At 39.0% G+C, this 26,380-nt stretch overlaps 1 protein-coding gene and 1 long non-coding RNA gene across 3 annotated transcripts in view; one reads left to right on the top strand and one right to left on the bottom strand.

Moving 5' to 3' along the window:
• The window catches only part of LOC140726890 (protein furry homolog), a 270,433-nt gene extending 245,075 nt beyond the window's left edge, over positions 1-25,358 (bottom strand). For both annotated transcript variants that reach the window (XM_073043854.1, XM_073043855.1), the window contains exon 1: positions 25,117-25,358. In XM_073043854.1, coding sequence (XP_072899955.1) covers positions 25,117-25,321 — 205 coding nt within the window. In that variant the 5' untranslated portion in view covers positions 25,322-25,358. The remainder of the gene's footprint in view (positions 1-25,116) is intronic.
• The window catches only part of LOC140726893 (uncharacterized), a 116,440-nt gene that overhangs the window by 38,503 nt on the left and 51,557 nt on the right, over positions 1-26,380 (top strand). The window contains exons 2-3 of the long non-coding RNA XR_012098750.1: positions 4,343-4,387; positions 5,974-6,111. This is a non-coding gene — a long non-coding RNA (uncharacterized lncRNA). The remainder of the gene's footprint in view (positions 1-4,342; positions 4,388-5,973; positions 6,112-26,380) is intronic.

Genomic DNA, 26,380 nt, shown 5'->3' with positions numbered 1-26,380 from the left:
GAAATTTTAAGCAGCTATGAGGATTCTAGATTTAGGTAAAGTTGACTTCAAAAAGTCCAGAGTGAAATGGACAAAGCTGTCAGCCTCCAAAATGACAATAGGGGCAGGTATTAAAAAAAGAGCTTAGTGTGTTAAGGTGTTACTTTGAAGAAATAACAAGCAGGACAGACAAAAGATAATCAGTTGATGTAGAGTACTTTGACTTTCAGAAGGCCTTTGACAAGGCTGCTTAAAAAGTTACAAAGCCATGGTATTACAGGAAAGATTCTAGCTTGGATAAAGCAGTGGCTGATTAGCAAGAAACAAAGAGTGGGAATAAAGGGAGCCTTTTCTAGTTGGCTGCTGGTAACTAGTGGTGTTTTACAGGAGTCCACATTTTTTTAAACTTCATATGTCAATGATTTGGATGACAGTCCTGGGGAAGGGACAATGTCTGAAATGTCCACTATACTCTTTTCCATAGATGCTGCCTGGCCTGCTAAGTTCCTCCAGCATTTTGTGTGTGTTGCTTGGATTTCCAGAATTTGCATATTTTCTCTTGTGGATGACCGAATTGATGGCTTTGTTGCAACGCTTGCAGAAGATACAAAGATAGGTGGAGGGCCGGGTAGTTTTGAGGAAGTAGAGTGGCTACAGAAGGACTTACACAGATTAGACAGATAGACAAAATGGTGGCAGATGGAATACAGTGTCGGGAAATACATGGTCACGCACTTTGGTAGAAGAAATGGAAGTGCTGACTATTTTCTAAATGGAGAGAAAATACACAAATTTGAAGTGCAAAGGGACTTGGGAGTCCTTGTGCAGGATTCCCTGAAGGTTAATTTGCAGGTTGAGTCTGTGGTGAGGAAGGCAAATATAAGGTTAGCATTCATTTCAACAGGACTAGATTATAAAAGCAAGGATGTAATGTTGAGACTTTATAAAGCACTAGTGAGGCCTTACTTGGAGTATCGTGAGCAGTTTTGGGCCGAGTGCTGAAACTGGAGAGGGTTCAAAGGAAGTTCACAAAAATAATTCCAGGATTGAACAGCTTGTCATATGAAAAGCGTTTGATGGCTCTGGGCCTGTACTCACTGGAATTCAGAAGAATGAAGGGTGTCCAAATCAAATGGTGAAATGCATTGATAGAGTGGATGTGGAGAGGATGTTTCATATGGTGGGAGAGTCTAAGACCAGAGGACACAGCCTCCGAATAGAGGGGCATCCTTTTGGAATGGAGATGAGGAGGAATTTCTTTATCAGAGAGTGGCAAATCTGTGGACGTTGTTGCTAGAGGCAGCTGTGGAGGCCAAGTCTTTAAGTACATTTAAAGCAGAGGTTAATAGATTGGTCAGTGCATGAAGGATACGGTGAGAAGGCAGGAGATTGGGGCCAAGAGGAAAAATGGATCAGCAATGACGAAATGGTGGAGCACACTTGACGGGCCAAATGCCCTAATTCTGCACCTAAGCTTTATGCTCTTAATCATTTTGGAAAACTAGCTCTAAATAACTAAAGAGACAACCAACAATTTTAAAATACAGTACAATCATACCACAGGTCATGGTAACTGCTGAGTTCCTCCAGCATTTACTTGTGACTTTCGAGATACAATAAGGAATTATAATAAGAAAATTGCAATTGCTAGCAAATCAACACAATTTTTACATAAATATTAAGAAAAAGAGGTCAATAAGGAGCAAAGTGGATCTCCTGCAAAATACTCACCATGATATTGTAAATAAAGATAATGAAATGACAGTTAATTTATAAATATAACTGCATAATTTTTTAATTATGGTGAAAATAATGGTGAAAATTCCCAGGATTAGATGGCTACCCTTTCAAGGTGTTAAAAAAAGTTGATGAGAACATCATAAATAGTTTGCCCATAACTATCCAGAAGTTGCTTGATTCTAGATTGGATAGATGCACTTTATACTCAGTTATTTATGAAGAGTGAGATGCAACCTACTAAATTATGGATGTCAGTTGTGCCAGAGGACTGGAAAGTGGCAAGTATAACTTTCTGTTCAAAAAGAGAGAACAACAATAAGGCTAACAACTGTAGGTCTGTCTGTTTAATAACAGTAGTGAAAAATCTTTTAGAAATATTGATGAAACATTGGCAAATATGGATTAAACATTGGCAGAAAAATGGTAGAAACTGGAGTCAACATGCACTTTAGCAACTAATTTTGGTTTCAAGTGTAAGCTTTGCTTATGGTGAGTGCCTTAGCAAATTTGCTCCATTCTCATTCTTTAGGACAAACGCACAAAATGCTGGAAGAACTCAGCAGGTCAGGCAACATCTATGGAAATGAATAAGCATTTAACATTTTGGGGCAAGACCCTTCATCAGGACTGGAAAGGAAGGGAAGGGGGAAGACACCAAACAAAAAGGTGAGGGACGGGGAAGAGTACAAACTAGACGGTGATAGGTGAAGCCAGGTGGGTGGGAAAGCTCAAGGGCTGGAGAAGAAGAAGAGGAAAGTGGGAGAAAGGGGAGAAGCAGAGAGGTACCAGGGAGTGGTGATAGATTGGTAAGGAAAAGAGGTAAGATGCCAGATGGGGAATAGAAGAAGAGGGAAGGGGGGATGAAGAAAGAAAAAAATTAAAAAATAATTACCAGGAGAAATTGATGTTTATGTCATCAGGTTGGATGCTACCTAAATGGAAATATGAGGTGTTGCTCTTCTACGCTGAGAATGAACTCATTGTGGTATGGACTAACATGTTGGAATGGGAATGGTGATAGGAATTAAAATAGTTGGCCATTGGGAAATTCCACTTTTAGCAGATGGAGCAGAGGTGCTTGACAAAGCAGTTCCCCAACTTATGTTGTGTCTCACGTGACTCTTCCCTCCTACATAGCCATTTTTTCTATCATCCATGTGCCTATCTAAGAATTTCTTTCATTTTTAAAATCTTTTTATTGATACATAATTTTCTACAGCTATAAAATGATACAGAACTTCAACAAATTGATATATATACAATTAATAAAGCTGAAGAAAATAAGTGGATTGTATTTATGAAAATAAAAAGAATTATGAGGAAAAGAAGGAAAAAAAGAGAACCCAACTAACTAAAAAAAACACTAACTACAAAAAAAAGGGGAAAAAACCCATTAGGAATCAACCCCTGGAGTAATATGTCTTACCATTATATATATGTATATATAAATAAAGAAAAAGAATCATCAACCACCAATTCATATTTATATAGAATAACATTAGAAGGAAATCATATAAAATAATTCAAATTAAATGATAATATTTGGCAAAAGAGCCCATCTTCTTTCAAAATCAAATCGAGGATCAAAAGTTCTTCTAATTTTTTTCAAACTGAGACATAACATTACTTGAGAAAACCCTTGAATTAATGTAGGGACAGAGGTATCTTTCCAGTTTAATAAAATAGCCCTTCTTGCCAACAATGTAACAAATGCAATTACATGTGTCTATCTAAGAATTTCTTAAATGTATCTGCCTCTACAACCACCCTGGCAGGGCATTCCACACACACACACAACTTTCTGTGTAAAGCAAAAAGAACTGAGCTCTGATATCACCCTTATGCTTTTCTCCAATCATGTTGAAAACTATGCCCTCTTGTATTAGCCATTTCTGCCCGAGGAAAAATTTCTCTACTTATCCACTCTATTTATGCCTCGTATAATTCTGTAAGCCACTATCAAGTTTCCTCTCACTCTCCTTCACTCCAAAGAAAACAGCTTTAGCTTGCTCAACCTTTTATATGTCATCACCTCTCATTAAGCAGCATCATGGTAAGATCCCATTTTATTCTCCCCACAATGCCATCAACTATCCGCCCCCCCCCCCCATTTGTACCACTCAGCCATGACGAAGGTCGTGAGATGAGGGAAGAAACTAGAACACCCAAGGGAAACCTATATGGTCACAGGTAAAACAGGCACACTTCAAAGAAGGCACTGGAGTTGAAATTGGATTGCTGGAACTGTGAGGCAATGACAATTTGCTTTTGAACTTTTTTAAATAAATTTTTTATATCATCCATTCACTGTTTGACTTTCTTCAGTTGTGTTCTGTGTCAACTCTTCAACTCCCATTATTAGTGCTTCAGAAATAAACTCAAGCTCACAATCTTCCTCTATTCTCTTGGATACTTTACCTTATCCTTATGTGTTCATTGCTGAAGTAAGTTTGGGAAACATATACCTTCACAATTTCTCTGAGATTTCATTTTTTCCAACTCGTATTTGCCTACTTGTGTCAAAACATGAACCTTGTAATGTAGTCTGAACCTCCTCCCTTTTAGATCATTTGTCAAGATATTAGTTTCATTTCAACTACCTTTCCTCTATTTTCCCTTTCAGAACTGGCTAAATCAGACTCAAATTCTACTGTGCATCAGCATTTCTGTAAGTGTATTCTATTGTGGAATATGGTGCTAATCTTTAACTCAGAATAAAGTCTAACAATTTCACACACTATCCAAATTGAAATGTAATTGTACTATCCAATGAAGTAAGAAAATGGGAAGTTATAGGTGGAAGAGATAAAGGGCTGAAAAAAAAGGAGCCTGATAAGAGAGGAGAGTGCACCATGGGAGAAAGGGAAGGAGAAGGGGAACTGAAGAGAAGTGATGGGCAAGTGAGGAGAAGACAAGTGGTAAGAGGGGAGCTGGAATGTGGTATGGATAAAGGGAGAAGGGGGAAGCGCCAGGAATTACTGGTTACTGTAAGCCGGAGAAATCGATATTCATACCATCAGGTTGGAGGTTAGGTGTTATGCCTCCAATCTGAGAGTGACATCACCATGACAGTAGAGGAGACCATGGACTGACATGTCAGAATAGGAATGGGAAGTTGAATTGAAATGGGTGGCCACTGGAAAATCCTGCCTTTTGTGGCAGATGGAGTGAGATACTCAAAAAAGTGGTCCCCCAATCTACTGTATGTCAGGTAGATGACCCCAATAGACTTGTAAATGAAATGTAGCCTCACCTGGAAGGACTGTGTGGATGAGGGAGGAAGTGTAGGGGCAGGCGTAGCACAAGTAGTCAAGGGAGCAAGCTCTGCAGAAAGTTGAGTATGGGGAGGGGAGTGGGAGGGAAAGATGTTTTTTGTGGTAGGATCCTGTTGAACATGGCAGAAGCTATGCAGAATGATGTGCTGGATATGGAGGCACATGGGGTGGTAAGCAAGGACAAGGGGAACTCTATCCCTGTTATGGCAGCATGAAGATGGGGTGAGGACGGGCATGCGGAAATTGGAGGAAATGCGGGTGAGGGCAGCTTTGATGGTAGAGGAAGGGAAAGCCCATTCTTTGAAGAAGGAGATCATGTCAGATACTCTGAAATGAAAACCTCATCCTGAAACCCTAAGTGGCGGAGATGGAGGAAGTGAGAGTCAGTAGGTGTATAAAAGATATTAGTAAATAGTCTGTCTCCAGAGATATGAGAATTGGGATATTGTTAAACTGAAAGCAGTAGCTCTTAACTTTATCTCTTGGACCAGACTTGGACAAGGATTTGGTGCCCATTTCTGACAGTGTCCCTTTTCTGAATCTGACAGAGACACCGTCAGAGATGGGCACCAAATCCTTGTCCAAGTCTGGGCGAAGAGATAAAGTTAAGAGCTACTGCTTTCAGTTTAACAATATCCCAATTCTCTAAATGAAATCTCTCCATTATTCTACTTCACAGTTCTTAGGTCAGAATGACTCTGTACCACTTTAGATGCATGGCTTATTTGTGAACTGCTTGTGGTGTCTTTGATGGACAGGTTTTAAATTCTTATCCAAACATGTATCCAAAGTAGTCCAGCCACTCAAAGTATATGTGTATAATGGTTTGGATTCAGAGTTAATTCTGCTACCTGCATTGCTTTTACAGAAAGTCATACCCTGCTGCATCTAGGGTGACTACTACATTCTCTATGTCATTTTTAATGTCTTCATGCTGCAATTTTGATAATGTATCTATTTTGCTATTCTATTTGAATAGAAGATGGTGCATTGCTGCATTCTTGAGGTTGCACTTTGGAAATTGCAGACCTGGGTTGAACAATGGCCCACAAGGATTTGTGATCAGTAACCACCACCAATGGTCTCCCTATCAAGTGACAGAAGTTTCTAATCCCAAGTATGATTTCCAATGCTTTCTTTTCCTATTTGAGCATAACTCTTCTCACTCTTTGTAGTGTGTATGATACAAGGATAATAGGTCCTTTCTGGTTATTGTCCAATTTGATAAATGCAAATATAATTCTGCACATGTATGTTATAGGTATAACTTGGCAAATTCTTTAACACTTGTCAACTCAGCATACTGCTTCTGCATTGTGTAATTAAGGATTACCTTACAAGTCCCTCCAAAATCAAATGGGATTGCCTACTTTGAATATCACAACAATACATGAAGCACAATGATGCTATACGATTTTGACATGTATGTGTTGCATTTGGCTTAATGTATGTGGTTTTAATGTCCCTAAATGCCAATACATGAATCATTGAATTTACTATAAATGAATATTGTAGAAGCTATGTAAACATAGTTTCGACATGATCATTTCTGTTCATTTGTAACTCATTTTGCTAATCTTTTGTATTGATCCATTTATTCCATCATCTACTCCAACAGATAGCCTTACTTAGTGACTATTATAAGAAACTACTCTTAATATCTAACCTCATCATGCTTTAAATTACTCAGACATGACTGAACTTCTTGATGCACATATCTCAGTTCATAACTGAGCAACTGGCCACGGTACAGTATCAGTATACATATCAATACACTAATATTACCTTGCACTTTAATTTTAAAATTGCTGCATTTTATTATAGCCAATGATGGTATGTACTGTATGCTGTTAAAACTTCATGCTTCAAGCTGCTCATCAGCTTCAAAGCTCTCCTATCTCACTTGTGTTATTTACATTGTCATATATTAAGTACCTATTTGGCTGATCATTTTAGGCTTGCAATCTTGGTTTAAGTATTACCATTGAGACTATGTATGTTCCCTTTGCGCAATTGAAGCATGTTACTGCTTTTAATTGGCATACTTGTGGTGGATGATCTTCATTTCAACAACATCTGGTTTCCTATCAGTCTTAAGTTTTGTGCCAAACTTACTCAGGAGAGTTTGGATCAGTACCAGATTTGCCAAGCTTTTTACTGCCATTTGCCTATGCAGCATAATTACGCAACAGCTAAAATTCCTCAGCATTTTTGGAATCTGTTGTCCTTAAGTGGCAATTATCATGCATGCTCAAATGTTAAATCTTGAGTGTTTAGTAGCTCTTACTGATCTGTTAAATCACTCCCACACTTGTCAAAGAGCATTCATTTCAGAAAAGCACAAAGATTACAATGATGAGTCAGGATCAATGTTCCCTCTAATTTTTAGTAGTCAGTGTGCGCAAAAATCTTACGTCGTGCAAATTTTTTTCCTGTGACAAAAGTATGCACACACTGAATGCACACGTGGCACAGTTCATGTAGGTTTACAAAATATTTGACATAAAACTGCGCAGAATTAACAAGAAAATAACATACATATTTAAGTCACTGTTAATTTTTCTCTGGCCTGTCTTTAGCATTCACCCATTCTTTGTAAACTCTATCTAGACTAATAGAACTTCCATCCAACTGATAGCTTTTGATTCTCATTAACATATCCAAATGACATTCACCTAAACAGTTTCTCAGCTTGTTTTTGAGTTAACCTTGCTCAAAACCTTGCTCACAGTCCCCACTAGTGCAAGAAAGGTTCCCCCATCAACTGTGCAAGGTCACAAAACTGTTCACTTTGAAGTACAAATGCCACCATTTGAGCAAAGTTACTTGCCAAATGACACTTCAAAAAGTCGTTTCCAAATATCATCCCACTAGCAAATTCTCCAGCAACTTTCGCATCACAACAATACAAACAGATAACTCCAGTTTCCAAATCTTATATAAATATTTCTCGTAGCTGAACATTCATGATCTCATGTTGCTTTCGGTGTAGCAGTTTCTACTATTTTGTTAAGCCACTCAACTTTAAACAAATTTACAGTTCTTTGGCGCTTCATGCCCTTCGCTTCTTTTGAATTCGACATAGTGAATCAATTTTTTTTTTCAATAAAACTTAGTAAGCTATCTACAGGATTTGAAACAGATCTTTGTAAACTTTATGTTACGAACACTGTCCGCCAAAGATGGCTGCCGCCATGAGGCAGCTGTACAAACCGGAACAGGAAAGGTGAGGCGACGTAAATCAGTGACGTGCATTGTGGTATTTGAAAAACCAACTAACTAGTTAACAGAAACATTTAGCTAAAAGATTATTTTCAATAAGTATAATTATTAATTACTACATTATTTTAGGTAACTAACCTTTTGTGTGCACATTAATTTCCTTCGTGCACTGGTTGAAAAACATGTGTGCATGTGCACACGTGCACAGCTTAGAAGGAACATAGCTCAGGATCTTCTAATATAACAATATAATGGTCTCATTCATTTTTTTCATTTCTGGTTCTAAATTTGTAGATGTACATAGTCCTGATATGCTGTAATTCAGTAATTTCCTTATCTCCCTCTAAAATTAAACATCTTCTGTCTTGTGTAGTCCTTGGACACCTGCCAAAGTAGCATAAGGAACTGAACTTGTCTCTATTAATAAAATTGCTTTCTAATGCTCTCGCATGGCTTCTTAATGCAGGCATTAGTCCATTGTGCGTGGCCGATCAGTGGTGGCAACTGAGCTCGATGAACTAAATAAAAGTACAGAAGGGCTAAGTGGAGCAGCCATTGTCGGGAGTAGGTCAGCGGTGAGAGTAGAAGCGACAGGCTTTTGCTCATTCAGGTTTCAGTGAAAGTGGGCTTCGATGAGGTAAGTGGGTAAGTGGACTTAGTTTTCAGTTTTTCTTGAGGAATAGTGAGCATATCGGTAGGGTTAGTATTTTGCTCTGGGTGACGGATGTGGGTGATGCACTATCAATAACTCCAAAGGACTGGAAGTAGAGTAAATAGTGAAAGGCTTTAATTAGCAGTAAAACGGAGCACGTCCATGCTGGATGACTGTGGGAGGAGCAGTGACACAATCACCTTTATCCAGGGGTCTGTGGGAGGAGCCACAGGACCAGTCAGCAGAGGGGTGTGTCCATACAGATACACATGGTTTACCACAGTGGGAATCCTGGGAATCTTCCAGTCTCCCAGATGGCCACATCTGCGCCAGGTGCACCGCGATGCAGCTCCTGAAATACCATGTTAGGAATCTGGAGCTGCAGCTCAATGACCTACAGCTTATTAGGGAGAGTGAACAGGAGATAAAGAGGAGCTACAAGGAGTTAGTCACCCCGAGAATGCAGGAGTTAGATACCGTGGGTGACGGTCAGGGAAGCGTGGGAGAGAACTCAGATAGTAGAGAGCACCACTGTGGCCATCCCCCTGAGTAATCATTATCTCGTTTTGGATGCAGTTGAGGGGGATGACCTGATAGAGGATGACCACGACGATTGGGTCTCTGGCACTGAGCCTCATTCTGTGGTGCAGAAGGGAGAGAAGAAAATGAGGAATGCGATAGTCATAGGGGATTACATAGTGAGGGGAACAGACAGGAGGTTCTGTCAGCCTGATAGAGATACCTGCATGGTGTGTTGCCTCCCAGGTGCCAGGGTACGGGATGTCTCAGATCGGGTGCAGAGTATTCTGAAGGGAGAGGGTGAACAGCCAGAAGTCTTGGTACATGTTGGTACCAATGACGTAGGTAGAAAAAGGGAGGAGGTCTTGAAGAGAGAATTCAGGCAGTTAGATAGGAAGCTGAAAGGCAGGACCTCTAGGGTAGTAATCTCAGGATTGTTGCCTGTGTCATGTGCTAGTGAGTGCAAGAATAGCATGATCAGGCGTATTAATGTGTGGCTGAGAAACTGGTGTAGGGGGCAGGGATTCAGACTCCTGGATCATTGGGGCCTCTTCTTGGGGCGGTACGACCTGTACAAACAGGACGGGTTACACCTGAACCCAAAGGGGTCCAATATCCTAGCAGGCATATTTAATAGAGCCGTTAGGAAGGGTTTAAACTAATTTGACAGGGGGATGGGAACTGGAGTGATAGGGCTGAGGAAGGGGAAAATGGAAATAAATCAAAGATAGCATGCAACAAAGATTATAGAAAGAACAGACAGGAAATGAGGCTTAATCAAAGCCAGTGGTGTGAGTTACAGGGCAATAGAGACATGGTGCAGTTAAACCAGAAAGCAACAAATACTGGACTGAGAGTGTATTTGAATGCACGCAGCATTAGGAATGAAATGGGTGATCTTGAAATTCAGGTACAGATTGGCAAATATGACATTGTGGCCATCTCTGAAACTTGGCTAAAGGTTGGCTGCCATTGGGAGCTTAATTTCCAAGGATATAGGGTGAATCGGAAAGATAGGTTAGTAGGCAGAGGGGTGGTGTGGCTCTGTGTATAAGAAATAATATTAAATAATTGTAAAGAGATGACATAGGATTGGAAGGTATAGAGCATATATGTCAAACTCAAGGCCCGCGGGCCAAATCCAGCCCGCGGTGGAATTATCTTTGGCCCGCGAGATAATATCTAATTACTATTAAAGCTGGCCCCAGTAATCGAAGCGCCTATGGCATATGATATGGCTAATGCTGAGTTTATTCAGGTACCAGGTTTTCAGGGTTTTTAGTGTTTATTCGGCAGTCTTCTTCATAAGAAATGGAATTTGTAAAGTGAAACACTTTGTAGTTATAGCAGAGACTGAGACACATGAGAGCAGGCTGAAAAAACGGAGGCAACGAAAGCTGCATTCGCACGCGTCCGACTGATCCGGCCCGCATGAAGCTGCATTTTGCTCAATCCGGCCCGTGACCTAAAATGAGTTTGACACCCCTGGGTAGAGTCTCTATGGGTTGAGTTAAGAAATGGCAAGGATAAAAGGACCCTAATGGCAGTTGTATACAGACCTCCACACAGCAGCCGGGATGTGGATTACAAATTACAACAGGAAATAGAAAAAGCGTGTCAGAAAGGCAATGTCATGATAAACTTTGGGGATTTTAACATGGAAATTGATTGGGAAAACCAGGTCAGTACTGGACCTCAAGAGAGAGAATTTGTAGAATGTCTAAGGGATGGCTTTTCAGAACAGCTTGTTGTTGAGCCCACTAGGGGATCGGCTGTGCTGGATTGGATGTTGTGCAATGATTCGGAGGTGGTAAGAGAGCTTAAGGCTAAGGAACCTTTAGGGAACAGTGATCACAATATGATCGAGTTCACATTGAAATTTGAGAGGGAAAAAAATAAAATCCAATGTGTTGGTATTTCAGTGGAATAAAGGAAATTACAATGGCATGAGAGGGGAACTGGCCAAATTCGACTGGAAAGGGACATTTGCAGGAAAGACAGCAGAGCAGCAATGGCTGGAGTTTCTGCAAAAAATGAGGGAAGTGCAAGTCAGATATATTCCAAATAAGAAGAAATTTTCAAAGGGAAGAAGGACACTACTGTGGCTGAAAAGTGAAGTCAGAGTCAAAGTAAAAGCAAAAGAGAGTGCATACAAGGAAGCCAGAGCTATTGAGGATTGGGGAGCTTTTAAAAATGTGGAGAAGGAAACTAAGAAGGTCATTCAGATGGAAAAGATGAATTATGAGAGGAAGCTGGTGACTAATATCAAAGAAGATACTAAAAGCTTTTTTAAGTATTATAAAGGGTAAAGCAAAATCGAGGGTAGATATAGGACCAATACAAAATGACGCTGGAGATATTGTAATGAGAGATGCAGAGATGGCAGAGGAACTGAATGTGTATTTTGCATCAGTCTTCACAGTAGAAGATGTCTGAGGTATACTGGACATTCAAGAATGTCAGGGAAGTGAAGTTTGTTCAGTAAAAATTATGACTGAGAAGGTGCTCAGGAAGCTTAATGGTCTGAGGGTGGATAAATCTCCTGGACATGATGGAATGCACCCTCGAGTTCGGAAGGAAATAGCTAGAGAGATGGCGGAGGCATTGACGATGATCTTTCAAGAATCAATAAATTCTGGCATTGTACCAGATGACTGGAAAATTGTAAATGTTACTCTGCTATTTAGGAAGGGTGGGAGGCAGCAGAAAGGAAACTATTGACCTGTTAGCCTGACATCCGTGGTTGGAAAGTTGTTGGAATCAATTGTTAGGGATGAGATTACGGAATACCTGGAGGCAAATGACAAGATAGGCCAAAACCAGCATTGTTTTCTGAAAGGAAAATCCTGCCTGAAAAACCTACTGCAATTCTTTGAGGAAATTACAAGCAGGGTAGATAAAGGAGATGCAGTAGACGTCAGAAGGCCTTTGACAAGGTGCTGCACATGGGGCTGCTTAGTAAGATAAGAGCTCATAGAATTACAGGGAAGTTACTAGCATGGGTGGTCGGCATTCCCACAGAGAGTGGGAATAAAGGGATCCTACTCTGACTGGCTGCCAGTTACTAGTGGAGTTCCACAGGGGTTGGTGTTGGGACTGCTGCTTTTTACAATGTATGTCAATGATTTGGACTACAGTATTAATGGATTTATGGCTAAATTTGCTGATGATACAAAGATAGATGGAAGAACGGGTAGTGTTGAGGAAACAGAGAGCCTGCAAAGAGACTTAGATAGTTTAGGGGAATGGGCAAAGAAATGGCAAATGAAATACAATGTTGGAAAGTGTATGGTCACCTACTTTGGTGGAAGAAATAAATGGGCAAACTATTATTTAGATGGGGAGAGAATTCAAAATGCAGAGATGCAAAGGGACTTGGGAGTCTTTGTGCAAGATATCCTCAAGGTAAACCTCCAGGTTGAGTCATTTGTGAAGAAGGCGATTGCAATGTTGGCATTCATTTCTAGAGATATAGAATACAAAAGCAGGGACGTGATGTTGAGGCTCTATAAGACACTTGTGAGACCACACTTGGAGTGTTGTGTGCAGTTTTGGGCTCCTTATTTTGGAAAAGATATATTGACATTGGAGAGGGTTCAGAGAAGATTCACGAGAATGATTCCAGGAATGAAAGGGTTACCATATGAGGAATGTCTGGCAGTTCTTGGACTGAATTCCCTGGAGTTCAGGAAAATGAGGAGGGATCTCATAGAAACATTCTAAATGTTAGAAAGCCTGAACAGATTAGATATGGCAAAGTTATTTCCCATGGTAGGGGATTCTAGGTCAAGAGAGCACAACTTCAGGATTAAAGGACGTCCTTTTAGAACTGAGATGCGGAGAAATTACTTTAGTCAGAGGGTGGTAAATCTGTGGAATTTGTTGCCACAAGTGGCTGTGGAGGCCGTCATTGGGTGTATTTAAGGCAGAAATAGATAGATTCTTGATTAGCCAGGGCATCAAAGGGTATGGTGTGAAAGCAAGGGAGTGGGGATAACTGGGAGAATTGGATCAGCTCATGATTGAATGGCAGAGCAGACTCAATGGGCTGAATGGCCTACTTCTGCTCCTATATCTTATTGTCTTATTGAGCAGACATACTTTTAATCTTGATCTCAGTTTCAGCGATGCTGTTTTGTCCTGAAGACCATTAACATCCATTCTATATAAAAACTGAAAGGCACATGCACTTTCAGTTAAGCTTGCTAACTTGCTAACTTAGCATCATGCTAAGCTTGATGGTATTACCAGAAGGCATCAGAGCTGCCATCTTGCATTTAACATGTGGGGAAAAATCGGGAGTGTCCAGGTGTAATTTATGCAATCACAGGGGAGTGTGTAAATTCCACACAGACATCCAAGATTAGGATTGAACCTGAGTTACTTTGATCCCATTTCTTCCAATTCCGCAGTTGGTTTGAGCAACAACCGAACTTCTTAACCAGGTCTGCATACTCTTATGCATCGAGTTGCTGCCACATGATTGGCTGATTAGATATTTGCATTAATAATTTGCAAATTATTAATTTGCCTAATAATATAGCCACTAAATCTATATCGACAAATATAGATACTTAGTCAAATAAGTCATGCAGAAATGACATATTTATATTTCCTATATTCTACACTTACAGGATTTAAGGATGCTTAAAATACAATATGCAAGTGTCCAGTTTTTTTTAAAAGTAGCTGACAAATATATCCATTGCAAAACTGGTCAAAAATTCAACCACTAAATACATCTGTCTCTCAGTTCAGCTTATTTCAAGTGCAACTGGATGGAAAGTTACCTTGTTATTTTAAATATCTGTACATGACTCTGTAACCATTATACAGCAGTGGCATCTGAAACTGCTGAAGACACATTACTTGACAAGATAAATGACAATAGCTGCAGCAACTGATGCTCCAATTCTCAATACCACAGTTAAATTACCTTTGCTTGCTTTTGAAGTTGCTGTGAGAACAACACAGTTAGCAGTTTCAAAACTAGCCTTGAATAAAAGGTCACTCCCCAAGATTTTATAGTTTAAAACACATGGGCCAAATATCAACCTTGTCAGATACTGGTGTCATGATTTTACATATCTTGAGAATGTCCTGCTATTACCAATTTTACAAAGAATACCAGATGCTATGAATGGCTTAATCTCTGCACCTTGAGAGTGAATGCATGGACTCCTTTCAGTTTATCCTGGTAATGAAAACATGGAACATTAGCAATAATCCAACACTTAGATACATTTGTTGTCTCACAACAACTTTCACTTTCAGTAGATCATAATCTAAATACTTGAATTAAGTATAATAATAAATAAATGATGAACAGAAAGAATATGGAAGTTAAGAAATGCCTATAAGTGAAATCAATAAAGTGAAAACAATTTCAGTAGGGGACACCAGGCACAATAGTTGCGTTAACAAATTGCTATACAGAATAACATGGTACAAATATATAGGGAACTAGCCTTAGTAATTCTTTGTAGTTAAAAATATTTGGGAGGAATCAGTGGGGATTAGATGACCCAGAAATTGCTAAACTGGAATTGCAGTATGTACTTTGCCTTGATCGTACACTAAATGATTATGCACAATAATTAAATGTGCAGTTGACTTCTTGAAACCATTGTACATTTTATACAAGGAGGTAAATACGACTATTCATAAAACTTAATCTGTTATCCACTAACGTGCACCTAAGACTATTAAAGTAGAGACCAAACAATGCATTAATAGCAGTTTAAGTGTTGAGCATATTTTATAGCTATACACAATGTGCTGGAGGAATGGATGGAACGAGTCAGGCAGCTTCTATGTAGGGAAATGGACTGTCAACATGTTGAATTGAAGCTCTGTTTCTGTTGGAAGCTTTCCTTGATGGAATGCACATTCAGCAGCAGCTTAATTTGCAGTGTGCCTATTTTGCAAAGAAACCCATTTTTTAGTTAGATGGTCAATTTTTTGCCATGTAGTTTCGTCATAATAGATTAATGTTGTGAATTCCCAAATGCTAAGATTTAGCATCACATTGATATAAGATTGCTATGAAAATCCTTCAGAAGTATTTCAGTTATAGTAGATCATACTTTATATGGCACAGCAGAACAGGGAACATGTCAGGATGCTAGTACTGTACACTATAGCAGGAGACAAGTCAACAAGCCACTGTTTCCATCTGTCATTCCAGGTGGATATCAAGGGTCCCATGACATGAAAACAATACAGGCAGGCTCACTATATATTTATCTATCTATCTAGATATATATATATAATTCAGACTATGATGCCAATTTAAACTAAAGACTTTGTTACATGTACATCGAAATATACAGTGAAATGCCTTGTAGCATGATGCTATTACAGCATGGGGTGTTCCAGCACCACCTAAAATGAGTTTGTATGCCTTCTGTGATTGTGTGAGTGTGGTGAACTACATATACCTGTCTGGACTGCTCCTGTGGCTCCTCCCACAGACCCCTGCTGACTGCTCCTGTGGCTCCTCCCACAGACCCCTGTATAAAGGCGACTGAGTCCTGTTACTCATTCCCCAGGATGTAGTGTTGTTCATTCTTCCAGTCAATAAAAGCTGATACCTCGCTTCTTACGTCTCAGAGTGAGTTATTGATGGTGCATCAGTGAGTTTCCTCCATGTGCTCTGGTTTCCTCCTACAGTCCAAAGATGTACAGATTAGTATGTTAATTGGTCATTGGAAGTTGTCCTGTGATTAGGCTAGGGTTAAATAGGTTGGTTGCTGGGCGATGCAGTTCAGTGGGCCAGAAAGGCCTGTTCTGAATGGTATCTCAAAATAAATAATAATTAAATAAATCAGCGAGGAGTGTGCTACACTTCCAGGGCCTACATGGCATGCACAAACTTGCTAACCTGGATCTGCCTTTGGAAAGTGTGGGGAAACCAGCACATTCCAAAGAAACCAACACCATTATGGGGAGAACACACAAACTCCACAGACAGCAGCAGGAATGAAACTCTGATTCTGCAGCTGGTGCGGTAAAGCACTGTGCTAACCTGCTACTGTGCTGTCAATCACATCTGCTTGTACTTGGCCTATATCCCTGTTGGTTTATGTGCCTGTCTAAACGTCTCTTAAATGCTCCCATCATATCTGTTTCCAAGGAGCAGATTCTGGGCATCTACTACACAGTGTAAAAAAATTTACCTCACTAATCACCTTTAAATTATCTCCTTTTCTAATGTTACTTATTTCGCATTGGAAAAAAAAGACTATTTTCCAGGTCATCAACCATGTTAGCAGTTCTCTTTTTACTTGGAAACTTCCTCCTTGTGGCTGCTACATTTGAGTTTCAATCGTTGCAAGTAAATGTAAAGCAAAGAATCCAGCACTAAGCAAGATTATTAAAACACCATTGTTTTTTGCCATGGAGTCCATTTTGGACCCAACTTACCACTTTCCTCTTATTTGCCACTGACCTTTGCATACTTTTAGGTTTCTGAATTAGTCATATGGGACTTTATCAAAATCCACAGAGACAGAGAGAATGTGAAATGCATCGCCTTCATCTTCTTTCCTGTAATCATAAGAGATTCTGCAGTTGCTGGAAATCCAGAGCAACACACGCTAAGTGCTGGAGGAACTAGGCAGGTCTGGCAGCATTTATGGAGAGGAATAAACAGTTTTGGACAGAGGTAATCTTTGTAATCTCTAGAATCTTAAATGTTACTATACATATACAGTCTTGGTTTAACATTCCAAGTCTTATGGAGATTTCTTTGGCTTTTTAAAAAATCGTTAAAACATTTTAACCCTCCAAATTAATTTGATCATTATGACAAGCATGAAATCAGTGCCATGTGGTTTACAGTGTCATTTCATACTGCAGTATTAAGGTCAAGTTTTTCAAATGTAAGTCTGATGCAACAGCACAGACTCATTTTCACAAGGCAGTGTTCCCTAATAAGGGAAACAGCCCTCAAGATTATCATTACCAAATTACTTTAATTCTGCTGCTGGGCATTATCTGCACATCCAGCTCACAGAAGTCTGCCTTTGAAAGGGACATTTTAAACTGTATCATTGTGGTAAACCATGTATATCTGTCTGGACATGCCCCTCTGCTGACTGCTCCTGTGGCTCCTCCCACAGACCCCTGTATAAAGGTGATTGTGTCACTGCTCCTCCCACAGTCCAGGGCAGTCATCCGGCATGGACGTGGTCTGTTTTACTGCTAATAAAAGCCTTTCAGTATTTACTCTATTTCCGGTCTTTTGGAGTTATTGATAGTGCATCAATTATACCACCTTACTGTAAGCTATGTGGCTGAAGAAACAGCAGGAGACAAATGGGAGAAGACAAGGAGCATGGTTCCTGGTTTACTGATGATAATCTCAAGATTCTAGAAGATTAAATTCACAAATGGGGCATGATTCAATATGCCAAGGAAAAGGTGGCCTTCAAGTTTATAATTTGATTGAGCTAGCAGGAAGGGAGAGGCATGATCTCTCAAGGAAACATGAATCAAATTCCAACACTCCCTTATCACACTCATACACAACTAATACAGCTTCCATCTTGTCATAATTGCAGCGATGTCAAAACAGAGTCGAGGGACCATTAGTTTTAGATCCTGACTAGGATGGAGGACAGGATCCAAATCAAATGGGCAGTGGAACAGCTGAGCATCATGATAAAGACTCAACAGTAATATTGGTATCCAATGAGCATTGCCTCTGTGGCCCTTACTTAAATAATAATTTTATCTAAAAGTACTCTATTGCTTTTACTTTTCTGACTGCAGGTTTTTAAACCCAATTACAAAGATGAGAGGGAAAAAAAAGTAGTCATGGAAATGCTAGTCTGCAAATGGCATGTTAGGAGAATACCATTTATCATTAAGCCTCAGACTTCCAAGTATTATCTGAGATAGTGGTATCACAAAGACAAAATAAATATTACTCAAGAGGGATAATCATAGGAGGTGGAATATCTATGCTTTCAGCTCTTCTCTCCACACTTTCCTGTTACTTAATCTAGGTAATACAACAACAGTTCACTAATGTAATGCATTTGGTGTTCACAGTATGGTCATTACTACATAGCCAAAGTCAAAGTTGAGTTTATCGTCATATGCACAAGTATACAGTATGTATGCAGAGTGTATTGAAAAGCACACTTGCAGCAGCATCTCTGGTACATAGCACCATATAAGCAGCATTCACAAGAAAATCATGAACATTAATCATAGACAATTTTTACAGGAAAGAATACAATTAGAACAAAAAGAAAAACTAACAGTTGTAACAGAGTTCCCAAGCTGTAGTGATTAGGATTTTGCCATTTGGTTTGAGAACTAAATGGTTGAAAGGAAGTAACTGTTTTTGAACCTGGCAGTATGGAACTTCAGGCACCTGTCTACCTTAGGAGATCAGAAGTGGAGAGAGTCAACAGTTTTAGGTTACTGGGAATTTACATATTTAGTGACACAGCATGGAATAGGCCTTTCTGGCCCGTTGTATCTGCTGTCTGATGGAAGCTGAGAAAAGATGGTACAGTGGGGATCTTTGATGATACGTTAGCTTGAGGCAGCAGCCTCCTGTAGATACTACCAATGGTGGGGAAGGATGTACTCATGATGCATTGGGCAGAGTCTGCTACTTTCTGTGCTTCTTACATTCTTCATTATATTTACTTATTGATTGAGATGCAGCCCAGAATAGGCCCTTCCAGCCCTTTGAGCCATGCCATTATGTTAAGACGCTACAATAGAGTACCAGCTAACACAGCACTCTTACAGATTGGGGAGTTGTGGACTTGGAGTTCAATTCTTGGTGCCATTCTGTAAGGAGTCTCTGTATGCCCTCCCTGTGGAATGTGGGGGTTTTCTCTGGGTCTTCCTGTATCCTCCCACAGTCCAAGGACAGGTAGGCTGTAAATGGTGTAGAGATTAGATTAGGGCTAATAGGGTTGTTGAGGGTTGCTGGGGTAGTGTGGCTTGAAGAGCCACAAGGGCCCATTCTGAGCTGTATCACTAAATAAATAAATGCCCAGTAACTTAAAGCTGCTAACTCTCTCCACTTCTGATCCCCGGATGTAGACAGGCACTGTATATGCTCACCCTCCTTCCCCTTCCTGAAGTCAATAATCAGCTCTTTTGTTTCACTGACATTAAGCAAGAGTTTGTTGCAGCACCACAACAGTCTGCAAAATGTACTGGATACAACCTAGTCCATCATGGGTAAAGCCCTCTCCACCACTGAGCACATCTAATTGGAGCGCTGTTGCAGGAAGGCAACATCTATTATCAAGGACCCCACTGTCCAGGTCATGCTCTCTTCCTGCTGCTGCCATCGGGAAGGTGGTACAGGAGCCTCAGGACCTGCACCACCAGGTTCAGGAAAGGTTGTTACCCCTCAATCATCAGGCTCTTGAACTAGAAGGATAACTTCACTTGCCCCATCACTGAACTGTTCCCACTGAACTGGACTGACTCACATTCAAGGACTCTTCTCTCACATTCTCCATATTTATTTATTATTACTATTTTTTTGTCTTTTTATATTTGCATAGTTTGGTGGGTTTTTTGCATATTGGTTGTTGCAAGTCCTGTTGGGTGCAGTCTTTCATTGATTCTATTATGCTTCCTGTGATTGCCCGCAAGAAAATGAATGTCAGTTTATATATGTCACCATATACCAACCTTCAATAATAAATTTAGTTACTCAACCAGGTGCCCTAACTCACTCCAGTATGGTGAATCATTGGCACCTGTGATTTGTCCAGCAACAGCAGTTTAATTTGTGAATTTTAAGATGGTATTGCAGCAGCCATTTGGAGAAATCAACCACAGACTGAGTGCCCTGTGTGTTTAGTCCACAAGAATAAAACTGAGCTTCTGGTCACCAACTATAGTCCCCATCCCACTCCCACTCTCACAATGTGTGTGCAGCCTATTGCAATGTAATAGTACATAAATGTACTACTACATTGAAGCCCAACACAAGCTCAAGGAACACCATTTCATCTTCTGTCTGGGCATGTTGCTATTTTCTGACTCAATATTGAATTCTCCAGCTAAATGACTTGCTTGTCAGTGTGTGGTTAATAGCAAGGTATGGAACAAACCCAGGGAGCTCGACGATATGAATAGAATAAGAAAAAGCAAGCTAAAATGGCAATTAGTAGAAATGGCGAGTTCTGACACAAAAAAAATTACCTAAAGCTGGAAATTCAATCAGTGTCCAGAAGGACAGTGTTGAAATTCAGTGTGACATCTCCAACACTGCAATTGTGGTTTGTTGTTATTGTTAATACATTGGGCAACAAAATACACATCAGATAATGCACTTAAGCATATGAATGAACTACCTGCATGAAACAAGCATACATCTGCCTCTCTGATGGAGAGAATATCACAACTTAGTAGGGTAGGAAGAAGTCAACATGAATGACCAAATGATATCCAGATTATGTGAGATTTGCACCTGAATAACCAATTTGTCCAATTCCACTTAGTTGCCCAAGAAGCAATTGTAACATTATGTTAATCAGGTTATCTCTATATATGTAAGCCTAACAGCTGAGCTCATCCACATGACTCTCATAGCAGTGGCTGGTAACTGGATAAATGACCCTATAAATATACTACGTAAAAACCCAGGACACTCATTTAATGCAATCATAGTGCAATAAATTGGCAACAAAGAAAATAAAAATCTAGTGCTTTTTAAAACATTACTGAGAGAGTGTGGAAATAGCACTAAGTAATTTTCAGTTCATGCTTGCAAATACAGAAAGTATACTAAACAAAGTTGAAAAGTTACAGGTGCAATTAGCAACTTGGAATTGGATGCTGTACCAATCATTGAGACTTTGCTAAAAATGGACATGACTGGATGTTAAATATTCCTGGTAACAAAGGGAAGAAAATCTGAGTGGGTAGTGGTACTGATTTTAAAAATGTTGTGTTTTTGGAGAAGAGGATACCGTACAACAAATAAATACTGCAACTATTTGGTTGGACCAAAGGACCATTAAACAACTGCAACTATTATATAAACTGTCAACAGGTTAAAAAGATATACATAGAAGAGTAAATTTGTGGAGAAAGTAGAGAAACTGGCATAAACATAAGATTGGCAATAATGGAGTACTTTGATTTCCCATTGCTGGTTAAGGTGATATAAATAAAGGGCAAAGAGCCCCATTACATTTCTGGCATTTCTGAATTTGGTTTGGAGGAATTAAGCAGGTGTCAGTTGAGGGAAAATTTCATAACAGCATTAATAGGAATCAAAATTTGTCAGGGAAAAAATAATTCACTTACGTTCAAAAAGAGGACAACAGAGAAATAAAAAATCCCTGAATAACCAAAGGAGTAAGATAAAAGAGAAAATAAAGCATGTGATAGATGTTAGATTATTGAACCAGCAGGAACCAGACTGATTATAAATCTTTCAGAGGAGTGCAGAAAAGGAAATGAAACTGTTCAGGAACAGCTATTTCCCCTCAACCAGCAGGGTTTTTGAACCAGTGGGGATTATTTCATCTGACTTCACTTGCCCCATCACGGAAATGTTCCCACAACCTATGGGCACACTTTTAAGGATTCTTCATCTCATTTTCTCTATTTATTATTTCTATTTCTCTTTTGTATTTGCACAATTTGTGTTCTTTTGCACATTGGTCATTTGTCTGGCATGTTGGGTGTGGTCTTGCATTGATTCTATTATAGTTCCTAGATTTACTGAGTATGCCTGCAAGAAAACAAATCTCAGAGTTGTATACGGTGACATACCTGTATTTTGATAATAAATTTACTTGATACTTTGAAAAGAAATAAAGAAAGAGTGACTGGTGACAAATATAGAAAGTATTCCAAGACTTGGAAATAGGTAGAGTATATAAAGAGTAAATGGGCAGCAAAGAGTAGAGGGACCTATTAGGGATGGAAAAGGAATTTTGTTCTTAGTAGTTGAAAGCACAACTGAGGTGTGAAGTGAGTTCTTCAAGCATTTATCAAGAAGTAAGGTTGTTCTGGAGTTGCAACAAAGAACTTGAGATATGGACGTGCTAAAATTTTAAAGTTAGTAAAAGTACAAGAGATGCAGGACCCTGCAGTTGCTGTATCTGTATCTGTATCTATATCTGTGTCTGGGGAAAATCTGAAGGAACTCAATGGATCAAGCAGTATTTGTAGAGAGAAAGGAATTGTCAATGCTTTGGGTGAAAACCTGACACAAGGTCCTGTCTTGGAATGCTGACATTCAACAAATTCAACGCCTTCCTTCAACAAATAATGCTCAAAACACTGGGTTTGTCAAGCTGTTCTTTTTCTGCTTTGAAAAGGCCTGTGATACTTGAAGTGGATAAATCACTCAGTACAGATGTGCTGCATTCTTGGATGCTGAGGGATGCAAGAATGGAAATAGCTGAGGTATTGACCACAGTTTTCCAAATATCTGGGTGCTGTCTTTGGACTGTTCACAAAAAGGGTGTGGGATAAACCAAGAAACTACAACCAGTATAATACAACAAGAAAAAAAACATAAAAATTAAAATGGTGATTTTGTTTAGTAAGATGTGGATCTACATTTTCAAGGTGATCTTATTAAAACACAAAATTCACAGTGGGTTTTACAGATACATGTCTGGTGATGACATGGATATCTAGAACAATGGGTTAAAATGAAGGTCAGCTATTCAGCTCAAGTAGCTTTACCAGACAGTAGCAAAGTTTTACTCATTCATTGAAATATTCAGAACAGACATTGGTAAACTGCTAGAAATCAAAGGATGTGGTTAAAACAAGAAAATAGCATTGTAGTAAAAGATCTTAATGAACAAAGTAATAGGGATGAGGGAAAAATTGTCAAGTCATTCTACTACTTGTCATGGTCAAAAAAAGCTGGGTAAGTAATTGAAAAGAAAAAAAAATAAAATGACAGGCAACATGGAGAGGGCAGGTTTGTGAAACTAATTGGATCACCTGTGCATTGAGATAACATATACACAACAGCCTGAATGGTGTGCTTACAAGCTCAAATTAACTAAGCAGTATAAACATAGAGAAACAAGGGACTATAGATCATCGCTAATGTTGCAAGGATTTGAGGAAATTAGTGGATTCCATTGAAAATGTTTCTCTGTGGAGTAGACACATGAAGTCTCTGGCACTGTAATAAAAAATCACAAGTAAAGGATCTATAACATCTACTTTACCTGGGTGAGTGAGATTAGAGCAACAGAAATTGATAGCGTTCTTAAGGATTAAACTAAATGTCTTCTGATCTTGTCCTGTATTTTACAATCTGCAGTTTGGTTTCTACCAATATTGATTGTTTTAGTCAACTAGCACTAAAACACAAGAACCACCTACTTAAAAAATCATATTTATGTGGTAATGCATTTCACTATCAAGTTCATTATCAAATACCAAAACACAGATTCTAAATACTAAATATTTCACATTCAACAAGAAAGATAACAAATTTAATCTGTAGTGCCCAGTTTTTGTTTGGCAATTGAAAGAAGCAGGTCATACACCTCCTCCCCATGATGTCTATTGGGGATTTTGGGCAGTGTGGCAGGGCAATTGCAAGAATTTTCCATATAAATTTCACTGACTCTAAAGACCACTTGCCTGTTCAGAATGTTAGAAGGGTACACAGCTGGTTAAGACCACACTCCTATAAAATAAAGTTCTGGAATGATTCTTCCAACAGAAGAAACACATAGAGAAAAGTATGAAGAGGCACAAATATAATGGAACGCCAAAATAAGGGAAATGGAAGATCAGTTGTCTTACATAATCACAGGGGAATTACCATTTAAATGATACCATTTAGGGGGCATCGCCTCAAGATGCAGGGGAGGAGATTTAGGACGGAGATGAGGAAAAACTGTTTTTCCCAGAGAGTGGTGAATCTGTGGAATTCTCTGCCCAGGGAAGCAGTTGAGGCTTCTTCACTAAATATATTTATTTAGATAGGTTTTTACATAGTAAGGGAATTAAGGGTTATGGGGAAAAGGCAGGTAGATGGAGCTGAGTTTACGGACAGATCAGCCATGATCTTATTGAATGGTGGGGCAGGCTCAATGGGCCAGATGGTCTACTCCTGCTCCTATTTCTTATGTTCTATTTCACAATTCAAATAGCATCTTTCACCAAAATCTCAAAAATATATTTTTCCAAATATCCTGTCTTCATTTATGGTCAACCAAAAATTAACTTGCCATGAGAAATACTTCAAAATAATCAGCTTCTTCAATGTGAATACTTCATAGACATCATTCCACTATTTAAAATTCAGAACCCAACACAATAATGCAATGAAAACACATTATTTAATGCAGTTTCACATTTTGTAATGCCTTGCAATAATTCAGAAATGTTCTCACAGATCACATTATGATATGGTTGAAATAAACATGCTTATCGACAATCTTCAGGCACTACTGAAGAAGAGGAATGCAAAACCCAACTTAAGATAATTACTATTTGCTGGCTTTACAGTCACTTTCCATCTGCTCCACTTGATCATAAACAAACCCTTGCCATGGGCAGTTTTTTAAAAAATACGCTTGTATATAAAACACTTGTGGCAAACTGTGCTGTTAAAACAGACAGAACATTGTTAAACTGGCCAACATCTCATTATTTGATTGTACATACAAATGACATTTTAAAAAAAATCTACATTTATTGAAAATCTTGATAGTCATTCAAAATTATTTGACATCACAAACCTCCTACCTGGAAAAATTGAAGGTCTTTTCTTGGGTCGCCGTATATGTATTTGCTCTACATTCCTATAGTTTCTATGATCTTTTTCATCACTTTCTTCTCTTTTCAAGGATTCCAGTGAAAGACTAACTTTCCATCTTGAATTGAATTCATTCTGGAGTAAACTTGAGACATCTTTGATCCCAGAGTTCAAATTACTACCGTCAAGTGCCATTGAAATGGTCTTGTCAACTGAACAACAGGAAGTAAACTCAGCTTTGCAAAGAAAGATTTCTCAGAGGATCTTGTTCCTCTGATGTATGCAAGCCTACCTATCTGATTTGTCCATAGTTTACCTCACAGTCTCAGCTCCTGCACCTGCTAGAGCAGTCCAGCAAGTTAGTGGGTGAGGCCTTATTTAGGTGTAGAATTACAAAAGATCTTTCCTACTAGTAGTGTGTAGTTTCAGAATACAGTTAAAATATATACATATTAATTAATTAAAGTGCTAATCCACACAAACTGTTAAATATCTGGAAGTAATTGCAATATTTACAAGAATTTCAGGAAAAAAATACAGCAAACTATGAAGATGTATTCTTTATATGCAAACATTCCAACTTGTAGTTCCCTCAAAATTAGATGGTACAGTCCAGCATTGACACTGTACTTTATGAAGTAGTCAGAAGTTGTCTAAAATGCATTAGGTAATATATACGGGAACTCTAAACAATGGTAAATTGCTGAGGTACAACAACAGCTTAAGAAATTTAATAAATTCTTATAATAGTGATTAATAATCTTTCTCCTAAAGGAAGGATTACTGGAATGAATGATTTTAATTATACATTAGCTGCCACATTAAAACAGCTCACATTTGAAATTGCTCATGGAAATCAATTAACTGTAGGTGAGTCATAATGTTATCCATAGAGATCCTCCAGCAGATTCCTTGTTGCTCCTGATTCCTGCATCAGCAATCTCCTTGTCTTCAGACTTTAATGTTTTGCTTTTATTTTATGTAATTTGCCACAGAGAAGTACAAAAGCAGAAAGTCAGGTTGTTTCTACAAGGCGGCATGAATCCACAATGCCAATTTTACTTTTGAATATAAACACAAAGACTTGGTGTCATTACATCTCTCTTAATGAATACATTTTTTAATCCTGTTGTGTCACATTTTAGATCCCTTATGCTCTTTTTTAGCGTATACTGTATATGTGGATTCCATGGTCAATGTACACCACCAGGGAATTCATTAAAAGCTCTACAGCAAGTAGTTTGGGTGCTTGGC

This window comes from Hemitrygon akajei, chromosome 4 (assembly GCF_048418815.1).
Source record: "Hemitrygon akajei chromosome 4, sHemAka1.3, whole genome shotgun sequence".
Lineage (NCBI taxonomy): Eukaryota > Metazoa > Chordata > Chondrichthyes > Myliobatiformes > Dasyatidae > Hemitrygon > Hemitrygon akajei.
The sequence above is the reverse complement of the archived record's forward strand: the minus strand, read 5'-3'. Positions and strand labels throughout refer to the sequence as shown.